This window comes from Tamandua tetradactyla, chromosome 3 (genome assembly GCF_023851605.1).
Source record: "Tamandua tetradactyla isolate mTamTet1 chromosome 3, mTamTet1.pri, whole genome shotgun sequence".
NCBI lineage: Eukaryota > Metazoa > Chordata > Mammalia > Pilosa > Myrmecophagidae > Tamandua > Tamandua tetradactyla.
The window spans coordinates 42,289,678-42,315,814 of record NC_135329.1 but is presented as its reverse complement, the minus strand read 5'-3'; the positions used below and the strand labels follow the sequence as shown (position 1 = coordinate 42,315,814).

The 26,137-nt window shown below is 36.3% G+C and overlaps 1 protein-coding gene across 4 annotated transcripts in view; it reads right to left on the bottom strand.

Annotated features, from left to right (window-relative positions):
• Positions 1-1,466: 1,466 nt before the first annotated feature.
• The window catches only part of TDRP (testis development related protein), a 182,231-nt gene continuing 157,560 nt past the window's right edge, over positions 1,467-26,137 (bottom strand). For all 4 annotated transcript variants that reach the window (XM_077153019.1, XM_077153021.1, XM_077153018.1 and 1 more), the window contains 2 exons: positions 9,660-9,763; positions 1,467-7,965 (listed from right to left, as the gene is read on the bottom strand). In XM_077153019.1, the coding sequence (XP_077009134.1) occupies positions 7,620-7,965; positions 9,660-9,763 (450 nt within the window). In that variant the 3' untranslated portion in view covers positions 1,467-7,619. The remainder of the gene's footprint in view (positions 7,966-9,659; positions 9,764-26,137) is intronic.

The window sequence follows — 26,137 nt, the reverse complement described above, 5'->3', positions numbered from 1 at the left end:
CTGAGCCCTGAAAATGACAAATAAGCTTACATTTACTGACCAATCAGATTTTCTCCTTATTTATCCTCTCTTCCTGAATATAAAGAATGAATTCAGATTAAAAAAAAAAAAGCAACTGTTATCAAAATGAAGTCTGTACTACAGAAACATATCATATCTATTATGCTTTTAAATGAGAAAGTACACTGCTACTATCTTCTTGGTTTAGGATCTGAGCAACTGTGATCAGCAATTCAGTGCTACGTTTTTTTAAAAATTTAGAGGAAAAAAAAAAGCACCAAGGACACAGGAGAAGTAAATTCAATCCCAAGTCTTAAAAGTGAACATGTGAAGATTACACAGTTGCTGTGTAGTATATTGACAATTCACATTATTAACAATATGGCCAACCAGTACTAAGCACTTAATGACTGCCAGAAACCGTTTGATACAAACTTTAAATGGATTATCTCAGTTATTCCTTACAACAATCCCATGAGATAAACTGCATTACTATTCCCATTTTGCATGAAGAGACTGGGTCTCCCCAAGTGAAACTGCAAAAGACCACATAGTAATAAGTGGTAGGTAGAAATGAGCTTTAAACCCAGAATTAAGTCTGCAGCTTGTCACCATTAACCATGAAGTCCTGCCTCGAAACGGGTAGAGAGGGGAAATACTTGGAACAAAGTTCTAAGGTTCTTCCCAGGAAAGTGCTCTAAGCACTCTATAGACAGTAAATTTCGAAGTTACTATACGTCCACACCCTTCTAGTTTTTAGAATCTACTAGTAATTCATGTAAAGACCTCCTTCACTTCAAGAGCACTCATTCACTAGTCATTCCTTCCAACAGAATTCACTGCATCTGAGAAGCAGTTGCTAAGTACAGTGTCCCCTGTCCTCTTGGAGCTGCTAGTCTAACATGAAAACAGAGATTAAATAACTGAATGTTGAAAATATATAGGTATAATGCCAAGGGAATGATAAAGGGGAAAACGAATTATAATGTAAGCATTTGGAGTCTAGGTTATAAAGGAAGATACCTTTAAGGAAGAGAGGATTACAGATAAAGTGAATGAGATCAAATATACTAACATGGAAAATTCCAAAGTCATAGAAAGTTATCAGTGAAACTTACAATGCCAGTTTCCTTGGTAAGAATATAATGCTCAATGGCTGACAAGTACTGTAGTATACATCATTTGCCACTAAATCCTCTAATTAAGCTTTAACATAATTCCAAGGCAAATAATTATAAGGCCAAGATCGAAATGAAGGGCCATTTTGTGAACAAGGTACCATTTGGAAGACCACATACATTTAAAACAGACAAAAAGGAAATGAGTAGAAAAACATTCCAGAGAATCCTCCAAAAGCAACTAAGACAAGGGAAATAAGACCTAAGGAGGACAGTGTAATACCTGCTGTTTACATGCACAGGACAAGTACAGAGGACAGAAGTCCACCTTGCACATACATAGCACTATTTTCTTCCCTGAGCATTGTTAGCAATGCTGGCTAATTTCCCCTTAAAGGAGACAAGTCACTCTACCAATCACGTGAAAGTTGTAATTCTGTCTTCTCTTGCAGTTTAAAGAGGCACTCATCCAATGGCAGTTGTTACATTTATGTCACCATAAAACAAAACTAAACTATGTCATAGTTAATATCAGGTCAAAATGTTGACAAGCATCAACATTATATGGCTCAGTTTACTTGCTCTATCCTCATCCAACAGCTGCCTACCTTTAGTTCTTTCTATTTAGGGGTCTTAAATATGCAAAAGTCACTTCAGTGTTCTTTCCTTTTGGTTATAGTTACTCCAGAAAATTTAAAGATAAGGAAAAAACACATAACAGATCATAAACATCCTGTCTGTATTCAGTATTCTACAGCTTCACCAACAGCCTTTAGGTTTAAATTATTTTATCCTCTCAACCCTCTAAGAACATGCCATTTTTTAAATAAGAAAACTAAAGCTCAGGGAGACCACAATGCTAGTAACTGGCAGTGCTGGGACCCTCAAGCCTGGCAGTCTTCCGTAACATCCACGGTCATACATAAAGTATTAATATTAGTAGGTCTTTCCTTAAAAGGACCAAGTTGAACTGAAGAGAAACAGCCAACATGAATGTTGACTAATGATAAAGTCACCTACAACCATGTACTCTCAGAACAAATAAGTTGGTTGTATTGTTCTATTTACTAAGTAACACAGTTCAAATATTTTCAAAATACTGACAAGTCTTCTATTATGGATTGAATCACATCCCCTCCAGACATCTTCAAGCTCTCACCTTCAGTCCTGTGGATGTGAACTCCTTTATAATAAAGTCTTTGAAGATGTTATTAGTTAAGATGTTATTAGTACAGGTGAGACCAAATGGAAACAGGGTGGGCCTTTATCCAGTATGACTGGAGTCCTAACGTATAAGCAGGGGAAAGCTGGACACAGCAGGAGGAGACAGCTGGGGAGAAAAGTCAGCTATGTGATGGTGGCAGAGACTGAATCTGGACTACCAGCAAGCCACTACCAGAGCACTGAAGACTTCGGAGAAAGCGTGATTATACCAAAACCTTGACTTTGGACTTCTAGCCTCTAAAACTATGGAATAAATTACTGCTGTTTAAACCAGCCAGCCTGTGTGTGTGGTATCTGCTATAGCAACCTACACAACTGAGACATCTTCTCTCAGTAGAGATTTTTTACTCAACAACTGGCCAAAAGCTAGTTCATCACTTTTCTCTTCTTAGCTAAAATTATTATTTTTCATGTCAACAAGCTTCATACTCCACACTATGAATCAAAAGGCATTTAGGCAACAAACTAGTGCTCTTTCTTAAAACTTAAAATAGGTATACTCAACTTGAACTTGCAGCTTTTCTTAAAAATTAAAAAATGAGACAAAACGGCAAGTCAAACTGCATAGTTGTAAGGTATTCTGAAAAGACTTTAGACTGTTCTTCACCTAACTGTGTCCAGCCACTCTCAGGGGCTGTGAATAATGCTAATAATAAAGTGCTTTGCAAATATAAAAGGTCATAGACGTAAAAACCATTACCCTATTTCCAGTTCATATTGAATAATCATTAGATAATCTATCTAATAGAAAACTACTGCAGCGTTTTAGTGTCTGAAGAACCAGAAAATAAATCACTCAAATATAAAACTAAATTGAGCATAATTTAATCTGATTCAGAACTCATTACTGTGTCTCATATTCATGATTATAAATAATTATGGAATTATAGAACACCAGGCCATGAGGAGAATCACATTCTGGCTCAATGCTGGAAGAACTAGCTAGCTATACCACAAATGTAAAAATCTGTGAAACTACAAGCCCAGTCAGAAAAACTTTTACTTGAAGCAAAAAAATTACACTAGAAAAAGGAGAAACTATATTTCCTCACTCGCACATAATTTAAGCTATAAGGAACCCATTCAGAGTATATTACTGTCTCAAATCCATCGAGGTAAAAATTATCATCTACCAAAAAGAAAGAAAACATAGCATCAGTAGCAAGCTTTCTCGGTTAGTCATTTCGCACTGTTTAAAAGACCTCTGAACTATTCTGAAAATTTAAAGGAGTAGGGGGACACAATTATAAGATTAGAAAAATCACCTCAGTCAATTTATCACTTTAGTGCTTACCAAATAATGCCCTGCTTGCTAGTTTTTTGACGGTTCAGTAAACTAAATAGCAATTGAGGCACAATCACAAAACACATAAAGTGGCTAAATGGCTAAAAGAAATGGGGAGAGGGTGGATAAAGACAAGAAGAGGGAGAAACAGCGAGGGAAAACAAACATTTCCTGCCTATGACAACAGTAAAAAAAACAGCCATATGGAAATTAGTGATGCTAGTTCAAAAGTCAGATTCGAAGACACAGAGTCTGAAACTATTATGCAAAATTCCCCTGCTTGCGCCCTGCAGCAATTTTAGAAGCAGGACAGAAAAGAAAAAGTGAGTTTTGAAGGAAAGCTTGGGCTTGGGGTGTCAGTCTCCACTTGAAAGACAGATGAAATAATAAATGATGAAAGGAAAATAGAGGACAACTTGCGGGGGGCAAAATCAGTGAAGTGTTGGCAGAAGCAGTGGCCTCTGGTTAAGAATGCAATATTAGGGAACAAGATGGAATGGCGATACTAAAAAAGGAACACAGCATCTCATCAACTGGGCAAAAACAAAAAGACAAAGAGGTATGGAAGAGGGTCAAGGAAGGGCAGACTGACAAGAGACCAAGAACAGGGGAGTGACTGAGAGTGGATATGGCTGAAACTAGCAGATCGAGACCAAGGGGGGAGGAACAGGAAAAAAATAACACCCACATAAAAGATACGAAATTCTTATCACCACAATCCCAAACGATAAGTTTTTGGTGGTATCAGTGATAATGAGATGATAGTCAAAGAGGAAAGATAGGAAAGAAAAGGAAACCAATATAATGCTAACTGCCACCAAATGCTTCATTGTTCATCTTTCCAAAGGTACCTGTTCTATAAAAAAGACACAGATGATGAATGCATTTCCAGTCAATGGTTTGGTTATCCAGTGTTTAAGAGAAGTTAATACTACTCTCCATAATAAAGCGACCTTTTTCTAAGAGGTGGTAATCTTTTAAAGGCATAAATAAAACCATTAAGTCAAAAATGTACTATTATCACCAGCATGTTACTGTTCCTCAACTGAAGACAAGGGATAAAAACTTGCTTAAGGATTGAACTCATTAAATAACTGACAGTGAGATCAAAAAACAGAAACCAGGGTATGGACCCAGTCCTGTTCTAGCACCCATGAGACATATATTAGAGGGAGCACAAGGACCCCATGTCATGCACTCTCAACACTGAGCAAGCACTGATTATTAGTAATTCACAAACATAAGAGGGCAGTTGAAATATGCAAAAGATATACCTTGAAAATTTAAGCTGAATTTGCTCATTTATTTTATGAAAAAGTATACATATATTGTTCGCATTTTAAAATAAGGTTTAAAATCTCAAGGAAAGTATCATTAGCTCTAAGTGATTAGTTAAAGCCATATCAGGATTTATATTTAAGTAGATGCCAATAATCATGCAAACTAATAATGAAAGAGGATAAAAACAATATTAACAATATTTTTATTTAAAAAAACCTCAGCATTAAGAATGATCCTATTTTCTTTGAAGCTAAACACTTTTCTATTAAAAAGAAATAATAAAACAACAGTATAAAGAGTACAGACAACTCTCTTCACACACTGAATGACCTTGTGTGTTTACAGAATTCAAGCAAATACTCCCAAATCAAAACCTCATTTTCTTATTAACCTGTGAAAATAAAGCTTTGGTAAGTTCTTCTCTCAAGAAAAAAATACTTGGTTCCCTAAGCACACCATAAATATTTATATTAACAATCACAAACATAGTCATTCTAATTTAATCAGATACAACAGAAGAAAAAAATTTATTTTTATATTAATAGATCTCTATAGATAAAAATTTGATTTACAGCTCATATTCCAATCCTAATTTGCCTTTGCCTTCAAATTTTGAGAAACATTATTAAAAAGGACTGTTTTGCCAAATGACCATCACAAATATATTACCAGGGTGAATTACAGGCACTTAACAACATGAGGCATAACAAACTTGCTGGTCACAGTACTACAGAACTCCCAAAAGAGTGAAGGAAATGTCATTCCCAGCCTCCTCACATAGTAATAAATTTCCAGAGTCTCAAATACATCATTTACTTTCCTGTGCCTCAAGACAGTATTAGCCAAAGACAATCGTAACCCAGTTCCTGCTTTAAAATATTTGTATAAATCATGAAATGCTACATGTCTGTACAATCATACAAGCATTTCTTTAAGGAGACTAAGGGTTAATCTGTATATCAAACTATTTACCTGAGGAAACTTCAAATTTTTCAACTCAGCTATTATCTTAAAAAGAATAAGCTTTTCTCTACATTATGAAACAAGGAAACCCTCCACAATTTCCAGGTTCTAACAAAAACTGGAACTGGTATTTTAAAACCACTTTAAAACATGCCCCTCTTTCAAGGCTTTGTCAAGTAAACTTCTTGTTCTATTAAAAATATATATATTCATTTACTTATATACTATGTTGTACTACAACGTGTTTTGCCACCAGTCATGTTCAGATATTCCAAAGGAATGCTAAATGGAATAGTTACTTAAATGAAACAACACAAAGGTGCACAATCAACAATCTAAGGACTGTGTGTTCTGTTTGGTTTTGTTTTTTTATGTGAGAGGAAAGCATAGTGCAACTGGAGGCATTTTGTTTTGTTTTTAACAACAAGAAACATATATATATATATATATACACAAACACACACACCTCTTCTTTCAAATCACTTTTACCTAAGGCAGATATTTGCACCACCTGCTTGATAAGAGCCTTATTGCTAGAGACACATTACTTGTATACCTGATATATAGGATCCCAATTTCAAAGACAATTAGTAAATCTACGGACAGTTTTAATCTGTATGAAAGAGAGAGAGAAACAGTTCCACAGTGATATTCTCAAATTAACCATGAATTATTCTGTGGAGGGAAATAAACAATTTCCTACAGATATAACATCAATCACAGTAATATTTCACTTTGAAAAACCACCATCCTGGGTAAAATAGAAAAGAGGCACTTCCAGTATTTTACATACAGTTTGAATTCTATAGTAAGCAAGTTAATGCTTTTCAAACAAAATTAAGAGCATTAAGTTACTAACATTTATCTATATTTTATAGCATTCTTTAATCTGTAAACAAAAAAAGAGAACACATTTTTAGAAGAAATAAAGATCAATCAATATTTAAAAGTTCAGGAGAAGTAAAAGTAAAATCTCAAAACCACCATTACCTATACAATGTGCACGCTAGAAGGTATGCTTCTCTAAGGCAATAGGAAATGTGCATTTTAAAACTGACTATATACTCAAATATAATCTTTACTACTTCATTATTTAATTTTTCACATATTATTTACTTTAATAATAAGACATTTTAATTTGATACAGATTTAACATTTGGAAGATTCCTTTTGCCACCTGGACTGCAATTTTCTGGCAACAGAAAAGAACTACACAACTGCTACATTCTTGTGTTTCACAGACTGTACATATATGTTGAATGCAAGAATAAAGTATGTATTCTGAAACAGAACTACAAACTAAAGATGACATGAAAATAGTGTTGTGGCAAACTGCAAATCATACCTGATATCCTAGGGGACAGCATCAAAAATTCACATCCCAGTTTCAGCAAAACACAGATTGTAAGTAGAACAATAAGGCAATCAAACATACAACCCTTGTATATATTCACTGAAAAGTCACAGTATATTTGAGAATTTCAAAATTCAAAGCATATGAATTAACATATGAAAATAAAATTCCAAATGTGAAACAGAGGCACAAAATAAGATTCTCTATTCTTTTTTAATATGGAAAACAGACTAAACAACTCAATGATATACTAATAAAAAAATACTATGATACCAGCAAACTCAAAGAATCTTCATAAAATGAAATACAAAGGTGCGTTACTAGGCCAATATTGGTTTGAAAATATATGGAAAGTGTGGATTTTTTCTTTTATGAAGGCTTTCCTTTTATACAATCATTCTAATTCTTCCCAGTTATCTGTAAGATTACCTTTGCTTTGTCGTCTAATACTGACCAACTTTCCAGCTGATTTGATACTCCACTTGGAGCTGTTACCTGAGCTGGCCAGGGTAGTATATTTAGTAGAGCCTTTAGTATCATCTTCCCAGGCTGGCCAGGACATATGGTCACTCAAGGTGTCACTTGATTCAGCTGCTACATCTTCAAGAGCAATTTTTGGAGGCTCCCAACCTTCAATCTCATCTGGTTTTTTAGATTGTATATTCTGTTTTAAAACCAAATTGTCCCAAAATCCAGATTTCTTCTCTGTCTTCAACTCTTCCTTCAATCGTAAGTTAGTTCTACAGAGATAAAAAAAAAGTTAAGTGTGGGTGATCCAGTGATTTTATGGTCTCAAACCACAGCAATTTCATAAATTTAAGGTTCTTCTTTTTAAAAAAAAGTTATTGTTTACAGATTAACACAAATCTATCTGTAAAATTAAAATATTAAAATTAATAAAGAAAAATCAGCATCAGTATGTGTTGGTAATGAAACTTATAAATGCCATATTTTAGGCAGAATATCATTTGGCAAAATAAAAAAAAAGGCAAGCCATGGCAGCTCAGTGGCAGAGCTCTTGCCTGTCGTACTGGAGACCCAGGTTCGATTCCTGGTGTCTGCCCACGTGAAAAATAAATAAATAATGAAAAGAACATAGTCTTTGGGCGGGTCACGGTGGCTCAGTGGCAGAGTTCTTCCCTGCCATGCCAGAGACCTGGGTTCGATTCCCAGTGCCTGCCCATGCAAAATAAAATAAAATAAAATAAAAGCAAAAAATTCACTCTCTGACAGGAAAACAAAAAATTAAGATTACAAAAAGACAGCTGTTTCAAAGCAATATGAAAGGCAGTGTTCAGGTACTTGAGAAAACTAGACCTATGAAAAGCCATGATTCAGATTAGGCACTAATTTATTAATTAATTTATTCCATTTATCAAAACAGATATTAAATGGGGTTACTCATATAGGAAGTTAATCGTAAATATTTAATCAGCAATTTGTAAAGCAAAAAATTAAAATGTAGGGTATTGTGTACTATAAAAAGAACTGAAAGTATACTCCATACAAAGAAAGATCATCATGAATAACAACAAAAACAAAGGACTGTACAGAAGTATCATTATCTGGATCAGTGGTTCTCAACTCTGATAAGCATTACCTAGGAACATTTTTTAAAAATACCAATGTCCAGGTTTTACCCCTAGAGATTCTAACCGACTTTATTTGAGGTAAGGCCAGGGCATAGGTATTTTTAAAAGTGTCCCAGGAGATCCTAATATATTTCTAGAGTTGAGAAGCACTGATGTATAACAGATCATTCTGATCACTGAGAGCTTATTTACACTTTCTCTGTAGGAAAAAAATGTGGCTTAAGTCAAGTCTACTTAGCCAGAGCAAAGTAAGGGCTATTCATCTGCCTGATAAATGCAGAAAAGTACTCCACCGTCCTCAAACAAAAGCAAACTCTTTACTTCTAGGTTTACCATCTACCTAGAATTAATTAGACATTATTACATCGTCTAATAACTAACTCTTCCTATCACTGGGAAAATATGCCATTGGAAATACCATTAGGTACAGTAGTCACTGAGTTTCTATTTTTAACTTTAAGTATACTTTTTAAATCGCAAAATATTTATTAAGTAGCAGGAACAATGTCAGTTCAAAAACCTTTACCAATCGATTCCTTTCCATTTTTAACTGTATTTTCTTTATCTTATGAAACTACTGAACATCTTAGGCATGCAAGTTGCTTTAAAATTAATACATTCAATTTACAATGCTAACTTCAATAGCTGGTTTGAGAAATTTATTTTTTTCACTTTTCCATAATTTTTCAAAATGTTTATAAGCCCTTACCACTACCAAAAAGTACATTTTACTTTCTTTTGCCTCTAGAATATGAAAAACTAGTTCAACTCCTTTGTTTTTACTCATAAAGAAGAAGTAAATCTTAATTGTCGCATGTGAAAAGTGAACACATATGACTTACCCTTTCGACTTGGGAGATTTACATCCTTCAAGTAGATGCTGTTCATCATCCTTATTAAACAGAGAAGTCACTTCCTTCCAACCTCGGAAACTTGCTCCCTGAACCTAAGAAAAGGTTAAAAAAAAATCCTGAATATGACATAGTAAATAAATAAATAACAGTTTTATGTTCCAATAATAATGGAGCTAAAATTTAGAAACTGACATACACTTTCTTTTACTTTGCTATATCTGCACACATTTAAAATTGTTCCCGTTAGCTTCTAGGAATCTTAGATGTTATGGTATTAGTTCTCTCAGATTCAATGTTACTGAGGAAAATTACCTAAATTTAGTATTAGATCCATCAATAATCATACCTTACATAAAATGGGTTAATCATCATATGGTCAGAAACCTGCTGAGGCAGGTTAAGAATTAGGTCTTAGCGATACTGAATGCATTTTAAAATTTCAACTTCTCTGTAAGATGAAAGGAAGAGATGTTTACTTGGTGCAAAATTCATATTTTTGGTAGCACACTATCAAATCTAACTTGCATGATCAGCTTATTCAAACACCATAATTACATGGAACCTTGAATAGGAAGTGAGATCTTGCTGGTTTCTCAGGTTGGTGGGATGCCCTGTTTCTTCACAGAGTAATGTGGGTAGATGATTAAAAAGGATTTACCTCCTTGAAGGACTGGGGAAAAAGTGGAAATACTAAACTTCCCCACCTGAAGAAGACCTGATATTCTTGCAAGCAATGGGGACTACCAATTTGATGAGCCAGACACTCGATCATGGGACTTGCCCTTATGAAATTATTCCTACAAAGGAGAAGCTAAGCTTACTTGTGATTATACCTAAAAGTAACCTGAAAGAACCTCTTTTGTTGCTCAGATGTGGACTCTCACTTAAGCCAACTCCACAGGTGAGCTCACTGCCCTCCTCCTCTATGTGGGGCATGATTCCCAGGGGTATAAATCTCCCTGGCAACAAGGGACGCAGCTCCCAGGAAAGAGTCTGGCCCAGCCATCATGAAAGTGAGAAATTCTTCTTGTCCAAAAGGGGGAAGAGAAATGAAACAAAATAGAATTTCAGCAGTGAGTAAAAATGCATTTGTAAAGTCCCCTTGGGGGGATGGTGAGAAAGGGGCAAGATTCAACTTCCCCAAGTGGAGAATTTGTGATATTCTCACAAGCAGTGGAGACAACAAAAGCAATAGGCTGAGTTCCCAATCTTGGGGTTTGTTCATATGAAACTTAACCCCACAAAGGATAGCTCAAGCCTACTTAAAAACAGGCCTAAGAGTCACTCCCAAGAAAACCTCTTTTGTTGTGCAGATGGGGCCTCTCTCTCCAGCCAACACAACAAGCAAACTCACCGCCCTCCCCCCAGCTACCTGGGACATGACTGCAGGGGTATAGACTTTCCTGGCAACGTGGGACAGAAATCCTAGAATGAGCTGGGACTCAGCATCAAGGGATTGAGAAAACCTCAAACAAAAGGGGGAAGAGTGAAATGAGACAAAATAAAGTGCCAATGGCTGAGAGATCCCAAACAGAGTCAAGAGGTTATCCTGGAAGTTATTCTTATCCATTTAACAGATATCACCTTTTTTAGTTAAGGTGTAACAGAGAAGTTGGAGGGAACTGCCTGAAAATGTAGAGCTGTGTTCCAGGAGCCATGTTTCTTGAAGATGATTGTATAATGATATAGCTTTCACTATGTGACTGTATGATTGTGAAAACCTTGTGTCTCGTGCTCCTTTTATCTACCTTATAGACAGATGAGTAAAACATATGGAATAAAAATAAAAAATAGGGGGAACAAATGTTAAAATAAATTTAGATTGACATACTACTGATCAATGAAAGGGAGGGGAAATACTAGTGATCAATGAAAGGGAGGGGTAAGGGGTATGGTATGTATGAATTTTTTTCTGTTTTATTTTTATTTTTTTTTCTGAATTGATGCAAATGTTCTAAGAAATCATCATGATGATGAATATGCAACTATGTGATGATATTGTGAATTACTGATTATATATGCAAAACGGAATGATCTATGTTAAGAATGTTTGTGTTACATATTTTTAAAAAAATTTTAAAAATTAATAATAAAAAATAGAGTTTCAGGGGCTGAGAGATTTCAAACAGAGTCAAGAGGTCATTCTGGAGGTTATTTTTATACAGTATATAGACATCCCCTTTCAGTTTTTGATGTATTGTAGCAACTAGAGGGAAATACCTGAAACTGGTTGAACTGTAATCCAACAGCCTTGATTCTCGAAGATGACTGAATAACTAGAGCATTTAAGGTGTGACTGCATGATTGTAAAAACCTTGTGACCGATACTCCTTTACCCAATGTATGGACAGATAAGGAAAAAGGGAAGAAAAAATAAATAAATAATAGTGGGGGGCACAGGATGTTTTGGGTGTTATTTTGTACTTTTATTTTACATTTGTTCTTATCTATATATTTTTTGGATAAATGAAAATGTTAAAAAATTGATTGTGATGATGAATGCACAGCTGTATGATTCTGTAAACCAGTGATTGTACAACTTCGATGAATATATGGTATGTATAATATATAATACAGCTCAATAAAACTGTACTTAAAAACAAACCAAAAGGATTAGATCTCTTTAAGAAGTAGGAACCAAAACCTAAAGATGGGAAGACTTGTCAAAGGTCACTCAGCATTTGTGCCACTATCTTTGGGCTTCATTATCTTCACGGGGATGAAGATCCTGCATAAACTTCTTCACAGGTGTACACTCTGGTGAAGAAATAACATATTTTGTGGATTCTAGACAAACAATGGTATATAGTTTCTTCATTTCAAAATCAGTATGTTCTTTAATCAATTGCATCTTAGATGAAATGAAATATTTTAATAAGAAAGGAATGGAGAGAAACAAACTACCATTCCTAAAAGCCTTACTATGCCATCAAGTGCCTTCTACATTAGCTGATCAACACTTGCTGGAATCCATAATCACGTTATCTATATATAGTCTTCGGTTTGGGGACGGGTGGGGAATGCTATGAGCAGGTGGCCTCCTGCAAGGTAAACCTAGTGTTAAAGTACTCTGAAATGTTAAAAATGCAATAAAGAGATTGGGCCAAGATGGTAGCTTAGTGAGATGTGAGATTCAGTTCATCCACCAGAGCAGCTAGTAGATGGCCAGAAACAGTACAGAACTGCTGGGCCACGTCAGTGACCAGACACACAGTGTACCCAGTCTGGACCAGCTGGACTGGTGGCGAGCCCACCCAAAACGATGAGTTCCCCAAGCTGCAGCGGACAGCATGCCTCCCCCACAGGTTGCTTTGCAGAGGGAAAAGAAAAGAGACTTTACCAGCAGAAAGGGCTGAGTGCAACCAAGCTTCAACTGTGGAATTCATTAACAACTTCTGAGTATTAAAAATAGGCCTCCAGCCCAGCTGAATCTCGAGTTAAAGCGGAGGTTGCTGGTTTTTGCCCAGGCATAGAGGGGGCAGGACTGACAGAAAAGGAAAAACGAAACAGAGGTTTTTTGGATTGGATAGCACATAATACTTGAAAGAGTCTGGGCCCTGAAAGAAAGGATGGGGCACATAGGACCTGGAGTTACACAGAGCAACATACCAACTTAAGCTCTTGACTGGCAAAACCAAGGAACAGGAATCCTGCTCTGAAAAGGATTTTTCTCTCTTTTTTTGTGGCTGTGTTTCTAGGGCTTGACTGCTCTCTGGCTACAGCTGCAAGGCTTCTCAGGCTCCAACTGTCACAGGCATAGGCAGAATTAAGTTTGTTTGAGTGTTTGGAGACTGTGTCTTTCCCAGGAGAGGGGTGGGGCCCAGCTCAGGTGGATTCCTTTCATCAAGGAATTCAGACGCCAGGATCTGGAAAAGTGAAGTGATTAAAGGCAGCCTACAACTCTCTTCAGTCTCCACCATGCTCCCAGCAGGGAGAATCTGATGAGGTAAAGTATCACCTTAAGCTGGTGGGATCTGCAGGCAGAAAAGCCCCTCATAACCGGAAAGGATAGGAAAAATGCAGAGTCCACAGGCTTCACAGGAAAGCCTTTCAACCTGCTGGATGTCACAGGGAAAACTGACGCAGGTGACTCCTTCCTCCTGAGAGGAGGTCAGTTTGGTCTGGGAAAATCTGGCTGGGGTCTATAATACCTAAGTAGACCCTCCTACGGGGGAAAAAAGGCACCAAACAAGCAGGGCAAGAAACAAGAAAACAAGAACTGAAAAATTCTGAGGTATAAAACAAAACCTAAGCCAGAGGTCCAGAATAAGCTGAATTGAATGTCAATGACCAGATACACAACAAAGTCATCCAGCAAGAAAATCCTAGATAAAAAAATGAAAAAAATCTCCAGGATAAATTAAGGTAATTAAATGCCTACTAGATGCCAGCAAAAACTAATGAATGACACTAGGAAAATTGAAGATATGGCCTAGTCAAAGGAAGCTGAAACAATTAATTAAGAATGTTCAAACAGACATGGAAAATCTCATTAAAAATCAAATCAGTGAATTGAGGGAGGATATAAAGAAGGCAAGGAATGACCAAAAATAAGAAATCAAAAGTCTGAAAAAACAGGGCAGGCAAGGGTGGCTCAGTGGCAGGGTTCTCGCCTTTCATGCAAGAGACCCAGGTTTGTTTCCTGGTGCCTGCCCATGCAAAAGTCTGAAAAAACAAATCACAGAACTATTGGGAATGAAAGAAGAGTAGAAGAGATAAAAATAGAAAATAAAAAACAATGGAAACCTACAATGTAAGATTTCAAGAGGCAGAAAATAGAATTAGTGAACTGGAGAATGGGTCATCTGAAACCTGACAGGCAAAAGAAAAGATAGGGAAAAGTATGGAAAAATATGAGCAGGGACTCAGGGAAGTGAATGACAACATGAAGCGCACAGATACACATGCTGTGGGTGTCCCAGAAGGAGAAGAGAAGGGAAAAGGAGAAGAAAAACTAATGGAGGAATTTGTCACTGAAAATTTCTGAATTCTTATGAAAGATTTAAAATTACAGATTCAAGAAGTACAGCATACCCCAAACAGAATAGATCCAAATAGACATACTCCAAGACACTAACTAATCAGAATGTCAGATGTTAAGGAGAAAGAAAAATTTGAAAGAAGCAAGAGAGAAAGAATCCATCACATACAAGGGAAGCCCAATAAGACTATACGTAGATTTCTCAGCAGAAACAATGGAGGCTGTGAGACAGTGGGATAATATATTTAAATCATTCAAAGAGAAAAACTGCCAACAAAGAATACTATATCCAGCAAAACTGCCCTTCAAAAATGAGGGAGAAATTAAAACACTTTCAGACAAAAAAATCACTGGGAGAATTTGTGACCAAGAGACCAGCTCTGCAAGAAATAATAAAGGAAACACTAGAGACAGATATGAAAAGAGAGGAGAGAGAGGTGTGGAAAAGAGTGTAGACGTGAAGACCATCAGGAAAGGTAAAAAGCAGAAAAATAAGATTTGACATATAAAATTCAAAAGGCAAAATGGTAGAAGAAAGTACTGTCTATACAGTAATAACACCAAATGTTAACGCACTAAATTTCCCAATCAAAAGACACAGACTATACTTAAAATTAGGCCTAAGAGTCACCCCCAAGAGAGCTTCTTTTGTTGCTCAGATGTGGCCTCTCTCTCCAGCCAACACAACAAGCAATCTCACCATCCTTCCCCTGTCTACGTGGGACATGACTCCCAGGGGTGTGGGCCTTCCTGGCAACATAGGACAGAGATCCCAGAGTGAGCTGAGACTCAGCATCAAGGGATTGAGAGTATCTTCTCGACCAAAAGGGGAAAGAGTGAAATAAGACAAAGTGTCAATGGCTGAGAGATTACAAACAAAGTCGAGAGGTTATCCTGGAGGTTATTCTTATGCATTAAATAGATATCATCTTGCTATTCCAGATGTAATGGAGAGGCTGGAGGGAACTGCCTGAAAATGTAGAGCTGTGTTCCAGTAGTCATGTTTCTTGAGGATGACTGAATAATGATATAGCTTTCACAATGTGACTGTGTGATTGTGAAAACCTTGTGTCTGATGCTCCTTTTATCTACCTTGTCAACAAACGAGTAGAACATATGGAATAAAAATAAATAATAGGGGGAACAAATGCTAAAATAAATTTACTTTGAAATGCTAGTGATCAATGAAAGTGAGGGGTAAGGGGTATGTTAGGTATAACCTTTTTTTTCTTTTCTGTGTTCGTTTTATTTCTTTTTCTATTGTCCTTTTATTTCTTTTTCTGAATTAATGCAAATGTTCTAAGAAATGATGAATATGCAACTAAGTGATGATATTGTAAATTACTGATTATATGTTGATGTTTTATTTGGTTTGTAAATTTTTTTAATGAATAAATAAATAAATAAATAAAAGACACAGACTAGCAGAATGGATTAAAAAACAGGTCCCATCTACATGCTATGTACAAGAAACACATCTTAGACCAAGGAAAAACATACGTTGAAAGTGAAATGTTGGGAAAAGATATTTCATGCAAACAACAATCAGAAAGGAGCAGAAGTAGCTATACTAATATCCAACAAATTAGACTTCAAATGTAAAACAGTTAAAAGAGACAAAGGACACTATGTATTAATAAAAGATACAATTCAACAAGAAGACATAACAATCATGAATATTTATGCACTGAGCCACAATGCTCCAAAATACATGAGGCACTTTTCAAAAGATGAGTAAAATATATGGAATAAAAATAAATAATAGGGGGAAAAATACATGAGGCAAACACTAAAAAGAGAAACAGATATGATTGCCATAATAGCTGGAGACTTCAATTCCCCACACTCTTCAATGCACAGAACATGTAGACAGAGGATCAATAAAGAAACAGAGGGCTTAACAGACATTTACAGAACATTACACCCCAAAACAGCAGGATACACCTTTTTTCTCAAGTGCTCATGGATCATTCTCAAGTATCAACCATATACTGGGTCACAAAGCAAGTCTCAATAAATTCAAAAAGATTGAAATCATATGAAACACATTCTCAGATAATAAAGGAATGAAGCTAGAAATCAATAACAGGCAGAGTGCCAGAAAATTCACAAATATATGGAGGCTCAACAACACCCTCTTAAACAACCAGTGGGTCAAGGAAGAAATTACAAGAGAAATCAGGAAATATCTCGTGGCAAGTGAAAATGAACACACAACATATCAAAATTTATGGGATGCAGCAAAGGCAGTATTAAGGGAGAAATTTATTGCATTAAATGCCTACATTAAAAAAAAAGAACAAAAATCGCTGAATTAACTGTCCACTTGGAAGAACTAGAAAAAGAACGGCAAACTAACACCACAGCAAGCAGAAGGAAAGAAATAATGAAGATTAAGAGCAGAAAGAAATGAAACTGGGAACATGAAAACAATCAAGAAAATCAACAAAACTAGAAGTTGATTCTATGAGAAAGTCAATAAGATTGATGGTCCCTTAGTGAGGTTGACAAAAAGAAAAAGAAAGAGGAAGCAAATAAATAAAATCAGAAATGGAAGGGAGACATAACCACTGACCCCACAGAAATAAAGGAAGTAATGAGAGGATACTATGAACAACTTTATGTTAATAAACTCAACAATGTAGATGAAACTGACAACTTCCTAGAAAGGCATGAACAACCAACACTGACTCGAGAAGAAATAGATGACCTCAACAAACCCATCATAACTAAAGAAATTGAATCAGTCATTAAGAAGCTCCCTAAAGGAAAATTCAACTTCCCCAAGTTGAATTCTTGATATTCTCACAAGCAGTGCGGCCAATCAAAGTTATAGGCTTTCATATGAAACTTAACCCCACAAAGGATAGCTCAAGCCTACTTAAAATTAGGCTTAAGAGTCATCCCCAAGAGAACCTCTTTTGTTGCTTAGATGTGACCTCTCTCTCCAGCCAACACAACAAGAAAACTCACCAGCCTCCCCCATCTACGTGGACATGACTCCCAGGGGTGTGGACCTTCCTGGCAACATAGGACAGAAATCCTGGAATGAGCTGAGACTCAGCATCAAGGGATTGAGAAAAACCCTTAGAATGAGCCAAGACTCAGCATAACGGGATTGAGAAAGCCTCCTCAACCAAAAGGAAGAGTGAAATGAGACAAAATAAGTGTCAATGACTGAGAGATTCCAAACAGAGTCAAGAGGTTATCCTGGAGGTTATTCTTAAGCATTAAATAGATATCACCTTGTTAGTCAAGATGTAGTGGAGAGGCCAGAGGGAACTGCCTGAAAACGTGGAGCTGTGTTCCAGTAACCTTGTTTCTTAAAGATGATTGTATAATGATATATAGCTTTCACGATGTGATTGCGGGGTTGTGAAAACCTTGTGTCTGATGCTCCTTTTATCTACCTTATCAACAGATGAGTAAAAACATATGGAATAAAGATGAATAATAGGGGGAACAAATGTTAAGATAAATTTAGAGTGAAATGCTGGTGATAGGTGAGGGGGAGGTGGGGGATATGGTATGTATGAATTTTTTTCTGTTTTCTTTTTATTTCTTTTTCTGAATAGATGCAAATGTTCCAAAAAATAATCATGATGATAACTATGAACTATGTGGTGATATTGCGAATTACTGATTATATATGTAGAACAGAATGATTATATGTTAGGAATGTTTGTGTTTCTTTGTTGTTATATATTTTTTTAAAAACTTAAAATTAATAAAAAAAATTATTAAAAAAAAAAAAAAGACCAACTCAAATGGGTGGAGACACACCTCCACCTAAACTAGCTTAAAAACCACTCTTGATTAAATCACATCTCTGGGGAGATGATATAATTACGGTTTCAAACTTGCAATACTGAATAGGGATTAGAAGAAATGGCTGTCTTTACAAAATGGGATTAAGATTAAAACATGGCTTTTCTAGGGTACATACATTCTTTCAAACTGGCACAACATTCAAAGAATTATACACCATGACCAACTGGGATTCATCTCGGGTATGCAAGGATGACTCAACATAAGAAAATCAATTGATGTAATACACCATATCAACAAATCAAAGCAGAAAAACCAAATGATCATCTTGACTGATACAGAAAAGGCATCTGACAAAATTCAACATCCTTTCCTGTTGAAAACAATTCAAAGAACAGGAATAGAAGGGAACTTCCTAGATATGATAAAGGAACTACACAACTAGCATCATCCTCAAAGGGAAAAAACTGTAAACTTTCCCCCTAAGATCAAGAACAACACAAGGATGTCCACTAATACTACTGTTATTCAACACTGTGTTGGAAGTTCTAGCCAGAGCAATTAGGCAAGAAAAAGAAATACAAGGCATCAAAACTGGAAAGGAAGTAGTAAAATGTGCACTGTTTGCAGATGGTATGACACTATATATCAAAACCCAAAAAAATCCACAGCAAAACCACTAGCACTAATAAATGAATACAGCAAAGTGTCAGGTTGCAAGATCAATACTCAAAAATCTGTAGTGTTTCTATACACTAGTAATGAACAATCTGAGGGGGATATCAAAAAAAAAAATCCATTTACAATTGCAACCAAAAGAATAAAATATTTAGGAATACATTTAACTAAAGAGACAAAAGACCTATACAAAGAAAACTACATGAAACTCTTAAAAGAAATCATAGAATACCTAAATAAATGGAAGGGCATACAGTGTTCATGGACTGGAAGACAAATACAGTTAAGATATCAATTCTACCTAAATTGATTTACAGATTCAATGCAGTATCAGTTAAAATCCTCAAAACTTACTTTTCAGAAATAGAAAAACCAATAACAAAATTTATCTGGAAGGGCAGGGTGCCCCAAATAGGTAAAGCATCCTGAGAAAGAAACATGAAGTTGGAGGTCTCACGCTACCTGACCTCAAGTTGTATTACAAAGATACAGTGGTCAAAACAGCATGGTACTGGCATAAAGATAGATACATTGACTAATGGAATCAAATAGAGTGTTCAGATAGAGACCCCTCATCTATGGACAACTGATCTTTGATACGGCAGTCAAGCCAATTCACCTGGGACAGAACAGTCTCTTCAATAAATGGTGCCCAGAGAACTGGATATCCACATGCAAAAGAATGAAAGAGGATCCATATCTCACACCCTATACAAAAACTAACTCAAAATGGATCAAATACCTAAACAGTAGACCTAAAACCATAAAACTTTTAGAAGAAAATGTAGGGAAATATCTTATAAATATGGTAATAGGAGGTGGTTTCCTAGACCTTACACCCAAAGCATGAGCACTGAAGAAAGAAAAGAGAACTCCTCAAAATTAAACACTTTTGCGCATCAAAGAACTTCGTCAAGAAAGTAAAAAGACAACCCACACAATGGGAGACAATATGTGGAAATTATACATCAGATAAAGGCCTAGTATCCAGAATATATTAAGAGATTGTTCAACTCAACAACAAAAAGACAGACAACCTGATTACAAAATGGGCAAAAGACCTGAACAGACACTTCTCAGAAGAGGAAATACAAATGGCCAAAAGACACATGAAAAGATGCTCAACTTCCCTGGCCATTAGAGCAATGCAAATCAAAACCACAATGAGACATCATCTCACACCCACCTGAATGGCCATTTTAAATAAAACAGAAAATGACAAGTGCTGGAGAGGTTGTGGAGAAACAGGCATACTTATCACTTATGCACTGTTGGTGGGAATGTCAAATGGTACAATCACTGTGGAAGGCAGTTTGGAGGTTCCTCAGGAAGCTAAGTATAGAACTGCCATATGACCCGGCAATACCATTGCTAAGTATCTACTCAGAGGACATGAGGGCAAGGACACAAACGGACATTTGCACACTAATGTTTATAGCAGCATTATTTACAATTGCCAAGAGATGGAAACAGCCTAAATGTCCACCAACAGATGACTGGCTAAACAAGCTGTAGTATATGCATATGATGGATATTATGCAGCTGTAAGACAGAATAAAGTTATGAAGTATGTAATAACATGGGTGGACTTTAAGGACATTATATTGAGTGAGATTAGCCAGAAACAAAAGGACAAATACTGTATGGTCTCACTGATATGAACTGACATTAGTGAATGAACTTGGAAAACTTCAGTTGGTAACAGACACCATTAGGAGATAGAAATAGAGTAGATATTGGGTAACTGGAGCTGAAGGGATACAGATTGTGCAACAGGACTGATTGTAAAAATTCTGAAATGCACTACCTAACCATAATACAATAATGTTAGAACACTGAGCAAAGCTGAATGTGAGAATAATAGAGGGAGGAGGCTGGGGGCACAAATGAAACCAGAAGAAATGACAGACAATAAAAACTGAAATGGTGTAATATAGGAATGCCTAGAGTATATAATGATAGTGACTAAAGGTACAAACTTAAAAATGTTTTTGCATGAGGAAGAACAAAGGAATGTCAATACTGCAGGGTGTCGAAAACAGACGATCATAATATTTTAGAAGTTTAACTTATGCGTGACAATAAAGCAAAAAATGTTTATTTGGTACAAAATTTATAGTTTGATTAGTGCATTTCCTAATATCACTTATCTGGACAGCTTAACTGAACACCATAGACAGGGAACCTTGGGTAGGGCATGAGAATTTGCAGGTTTGTCCACAGTGATGCTCTGATAAATCCCAGAGCGATTTGAAAAGAGAATAAAAAAGCATTTGCAAAGTCCCCTTGTGGGAATGGTGAGAAAGGGGGAAAATTCAAGTTCTCCAAGTGGAGAATTTTTGATATTTTCACAAGCAGTGGAGACAATCAAAGCTATAGGCTGTGCCCCCAATCTTGGGGTTTGTTCATAGGAAACTTGACCCCACAAAGGATAGCTCAAGCCTACTTAAAAACAGGCCTAAGAGTCACCCCCAAGAGAACCTCTTCTGTTGCTCAGATGTGGTCTCTCTCTCTCTGTCTCAGCCAACACGACAAGCAAACTCATCACCCTCCCCCTCTCTACATGGAACATGATTTCCAGGGGTGTGGACCTTCCTGGAAACATGGGACAGAAATCCTAGAATGAGCTGGGACTCAGCACCAAGGGATTGAGAAAACTTTCTCAAACAAAACTGGGAAGAGAGAAATGAGACAAAATTGGCTAAGAAATTCCAGAGTTGAAAGGTTATCCTGGGGGTTATTCTTATGCATTAAATACATATCACCTTTTTAGTTAAGGTGTAACAGAAGAGGCTGGAGGGAACTACCTGAAAATGTAGAGCCGTGTTCCAGTAGCCATGTTTCTTAAAGATGACTGTATAATGATATAGCTTTCGCAATGTGACTAAAAATCTTGTGTCCGAAGCTTCTTCTATCTACCTTATGGACAGACTAAGTAACATATACGGACTAAAAATAAATAAATAATAGCGGGAACAAATGTTAAAATAAATTTAGTAGATTGAAATGCTAGTGATCAATGAAAGGGAGGGGTAAAGGGTATGGTATGTATGAATTTTTTTCTTTTCTTTTTATTTCTTTTTCTGAATTGAAGCAAATGTTCTAAGAAATGATGAATATCTTAGATGAATGATGAAATGATGATGAATATAACAGTATCTGATTTTAAAAAAAGCTCATGTTGCATGTAGATAGTTTGAGTGAATGTCATAAGTACTTGGAATCTCAGGTAGCATATGAGATTTTGTTGGTTTGTCCAGAATGATGCCCCGATGAATCCCAGAGTGATTTGATCAGTGACTGGAAAAGTATTTGCAAGCCCCCTTCAGGGAATGGTGAGAGTGGGGAAAAATTCAACCTCCCCAAGTTGAATTCTTGATATTCTCACAAGCAGTGTGGACAACCAAAGCTATAGGCTGAGCCCCCAGTCTTGGGGTTTGTTCACATGAAACTTAACCCCACAAAGGATAGGTCAAGTCTACTTAAAATTTAGGCCTAAGAGTCACCCCCAAGAGAGCCTCTTTTGTTGCCCAGATGTGGCCTCTCTCTCCAGCCAACACAACGAGCAGTCTCACCACCCTTCCCCTCTCTGCATGGGACATGACTCCCAGGGGTGTCGACCTTCCTGGCAATGTGGGACAGAGATCCTGGAATGAGCTGAGACTCAGCATCAAGGGACTGAGAAAAAACCCTAGAATGAGCTGAGAATTAACATCAAGGGAGTGAGAGAACCTTCTGGACCAAAGGGGGAAGAGTGAAATGAGACTAAGTGTCAATGGCTGAGAGATTCCAAACAGAGTTGAGAGGTTATCCTGGAGGTTATTCTTATGCATTAAGTAGATATCACCTTGTTGTTCAAGATGTAGTGGAGAGGCTGGAAGAACTGCCTGAAAATGTAGAGCTGTGTTCCAGTAGCCATGTTTCTTGATGATGATTAAACAATGATATAGCTTTCACAATGAGACTCTGCGAATGTGAAAACCTTGTGTCTGATGCTCCTTTTAGCTACTATATCAGCAGAAGAGTAGAACATATGGAATAAAAATAAATAATAGGGGGAACAAATGTTAAAATAAATTTAGTTTGACATGCTAGTGGTAAATGAAAGCGAGGGGTAAGGGGTATGGTATGTATAATCTTTTTTTTCTCTGTTATCGTTTTATTTCTTTTTCTGTTGTCTTTTTATTTTTTTCTAAATTGATGCAAATGTTCTAAGAAATGATGAATATGCAACTATGTGATGATATTAAGAATTACCGATTGTATATGTAGAATGGAATGATCTCTTAATGTTTTGTTAATTTTTTTAATTAATAAAAAAAGTTAAAAAAATAAAATTAAAAAAAAGAAGCATTTCTTGTTCATTTAGTTTTCAGTTGATTGTGGGCTTTTCAGTTGCTTTACTTTTATTTATTCATGTTTCTGTTCATGCATTTATCCCTGGAAAAAAAACATGGGCAAGAAACTGATGTTCGTTTTATTGTATTTTACCCAAAATATACGCTTAAAAAAAAAAAAAAGCTCATGTTGTATACTGATTTTTATTAATTAAAAATTGAAAAAAAAAAAAATTCCAGCCAATCCTAAAGAATATGTAGGACATTGTGTTAGTTAGATTCATTTGTCAACTTGGCCAGGTAAGCATACCTAGTTTTGTTGCTGCATACATAAGCCAATGGTACGTGAACCTTATCTGTTGCTAATTACATCTGCAGTTGGCTAGGGGGCGTGTCTGCTGCAATGAAGGATGTTTGACTTAATTAGCTGGTGCTTAAATGAGAGAGAGTGCAATGTGGCACAGCCTAAGCAGCTCAGCATTTCTCACCTCAGCACTCGCAGCTCAGCCCACGCCTTTGGAGATGCAGAAAGAAGTCACCCTGGGGAAAGCTGTTGGAACCCAGGGGCCTGGAGAGAAGGCCGGCAGAGACCACCCTGTGCCTGCCCACATAAGAAAGAACCTCAGTGGAAAGTTAGCTGCCTTTCCTCTGAAGAACTAACAAAATAAATCCCCTTTTATTAAATGCCAATCCATTTCTGGTATGTTGCATTTTGGCAGCTAGCAAACTAGAACAGACATTATAAAAAATTCTACAAAGGTTCCATGCACTAGGGTAACTTTTCAAAACCTACAACCTCCAGATGGGTCCCTGGACTAGTTAACTCCTGAAATGCAGAGGTCAGCCTCTCCAGAACACCAACTAGTTCCATCCCCTATCTCATATTATTGACAGCCCCTTCCAACATGAAAAAGTTAGAATGGGAATAGCCCAATACCCCTAAAGAGTGGAAGAAAGATCAAAGATGATGGCGGAGTTATACAGAGACGGTAGGGTTTAACACACAAGTATGATTGCTGAATCATTATATTGATATTTCTGTTGGTTCCAGTGTCTTGGACAAGTTAGAAGAAAAAACAAAAAAATTGTGGAACTGTAACTCATACCGAACTTTAAAATCTGTTCTATAACTATTTGTTAAAATGTACTTGGAAGTTTATTGGGTTTTTTTGGGGGGGCATATATGTGATATTTCACAATTAAAAAAACATTAATTTGGCATATATGTGATATTCACAATTAAAAAAATTAAAGAAAATAGATGGTCATTCATGCTTTAAAACTTCAACTTCTGCATGAGACTAAAGTGAGAAATGTTTATTTGATAGAAAATTTATATTTTGACTAGGGCATTTCCTAATTTAACTTATATGGACAGTTTCATTTTACACCATAAGTACATGGAACCTTGAATAGGGCATGATATTTTGTGGATTTGTCCATTTTACTGTGATGACCAATAAATCCCAGAGTGATCAGACTACGAATAAAGTATCTGCAAAAGTCCCCTTGGGGGAATAGGGAGAAAGGGAAAAATTCAATTTCCCCATTTGGAGAATTCCTGATGTTCTTACAAGCAGTGGGGACAACCAAATCAAGAGGTCAAGCCCTCAATCTTATGGTCTGTTCCTATGAAACTGATCCCCACAAAGGACAGGCTAAGCCTACCTAAAAGCAGTCCTAACTTCTCTCTTTCAGCCAACATGGCAACAAATTCACTGCCTTTCCCCTCTCTATGTGGGACATGACTCCCAGGGGTGTAGATCTTCCTGGCAATGTGAGACAGAAATCCTAGAATAACCTGGGACTCAACATCAAGGGATTAAGAAAACCCTCTTAACCGAAAGGGGGAAGAGAGAAAAAAGACAAAATAAAGTGTCAATGGCTGAAAGATTCCAAAGTCAAGAGGTTATCCTGGAGGTTATTCTTGCACATTACATAGATATCAACTTTTTAGTTAAGGTGTAATGGAGATGCTGGACAGAACTGCCTGAAAATGTAGAGCTGTGTTCCAGTAGCCATGTTTCTTGATGATGATTGCATAATGATATAGCTTTTGCAATGTGACTGCATGATTGTAAAAACCTTGTGTCTGATGCTCTTTTTATCTACCTTATCGACAGATGAGTAAAATATATAGATTAAAAATAAATAATGGGAGGAATGTTAAAATAAATCTAGTAGATTGAAATGCTGGTGATCGGTGAGGGGGAGGGGTGGAGGTATAGCACATATGATTTTTTTCTTTTCTTTTTTATTTCTTTTTCTGGATTGATGCAAATGTTCTGAGAGGTGATCATGGTGATGAATATACAACTATGTGATGATTACTGAATAATAAGTGAGTTATTGAATACTTAACAAGAATGGAATGATTATATGGTAAGAATGTTCGTGTTTGTATGTTGCTATGTTTAAAAAAAATCTTTAAAAAAGTTCGATGACTTCGAATTATCCAAGGGTCCTTAAAATCACATCCCCCACAAGTAATTTCTCACTTATTTTCCCAGCATATGTAGATGCTTTTGTGATCAATAAAATACAAATTCCCCTAAAGGTGTTATTACTAATTCACAATAGCCTTGTGTCATTATATGGTTCTCAAGCAGCAGATATAAACACTATAAACATTCTTAAGTGAGGATTCTTGGAAACTTTTTAATGTTAAAGGGGGATTTTATGCTTAATAAGTTATGGATCCA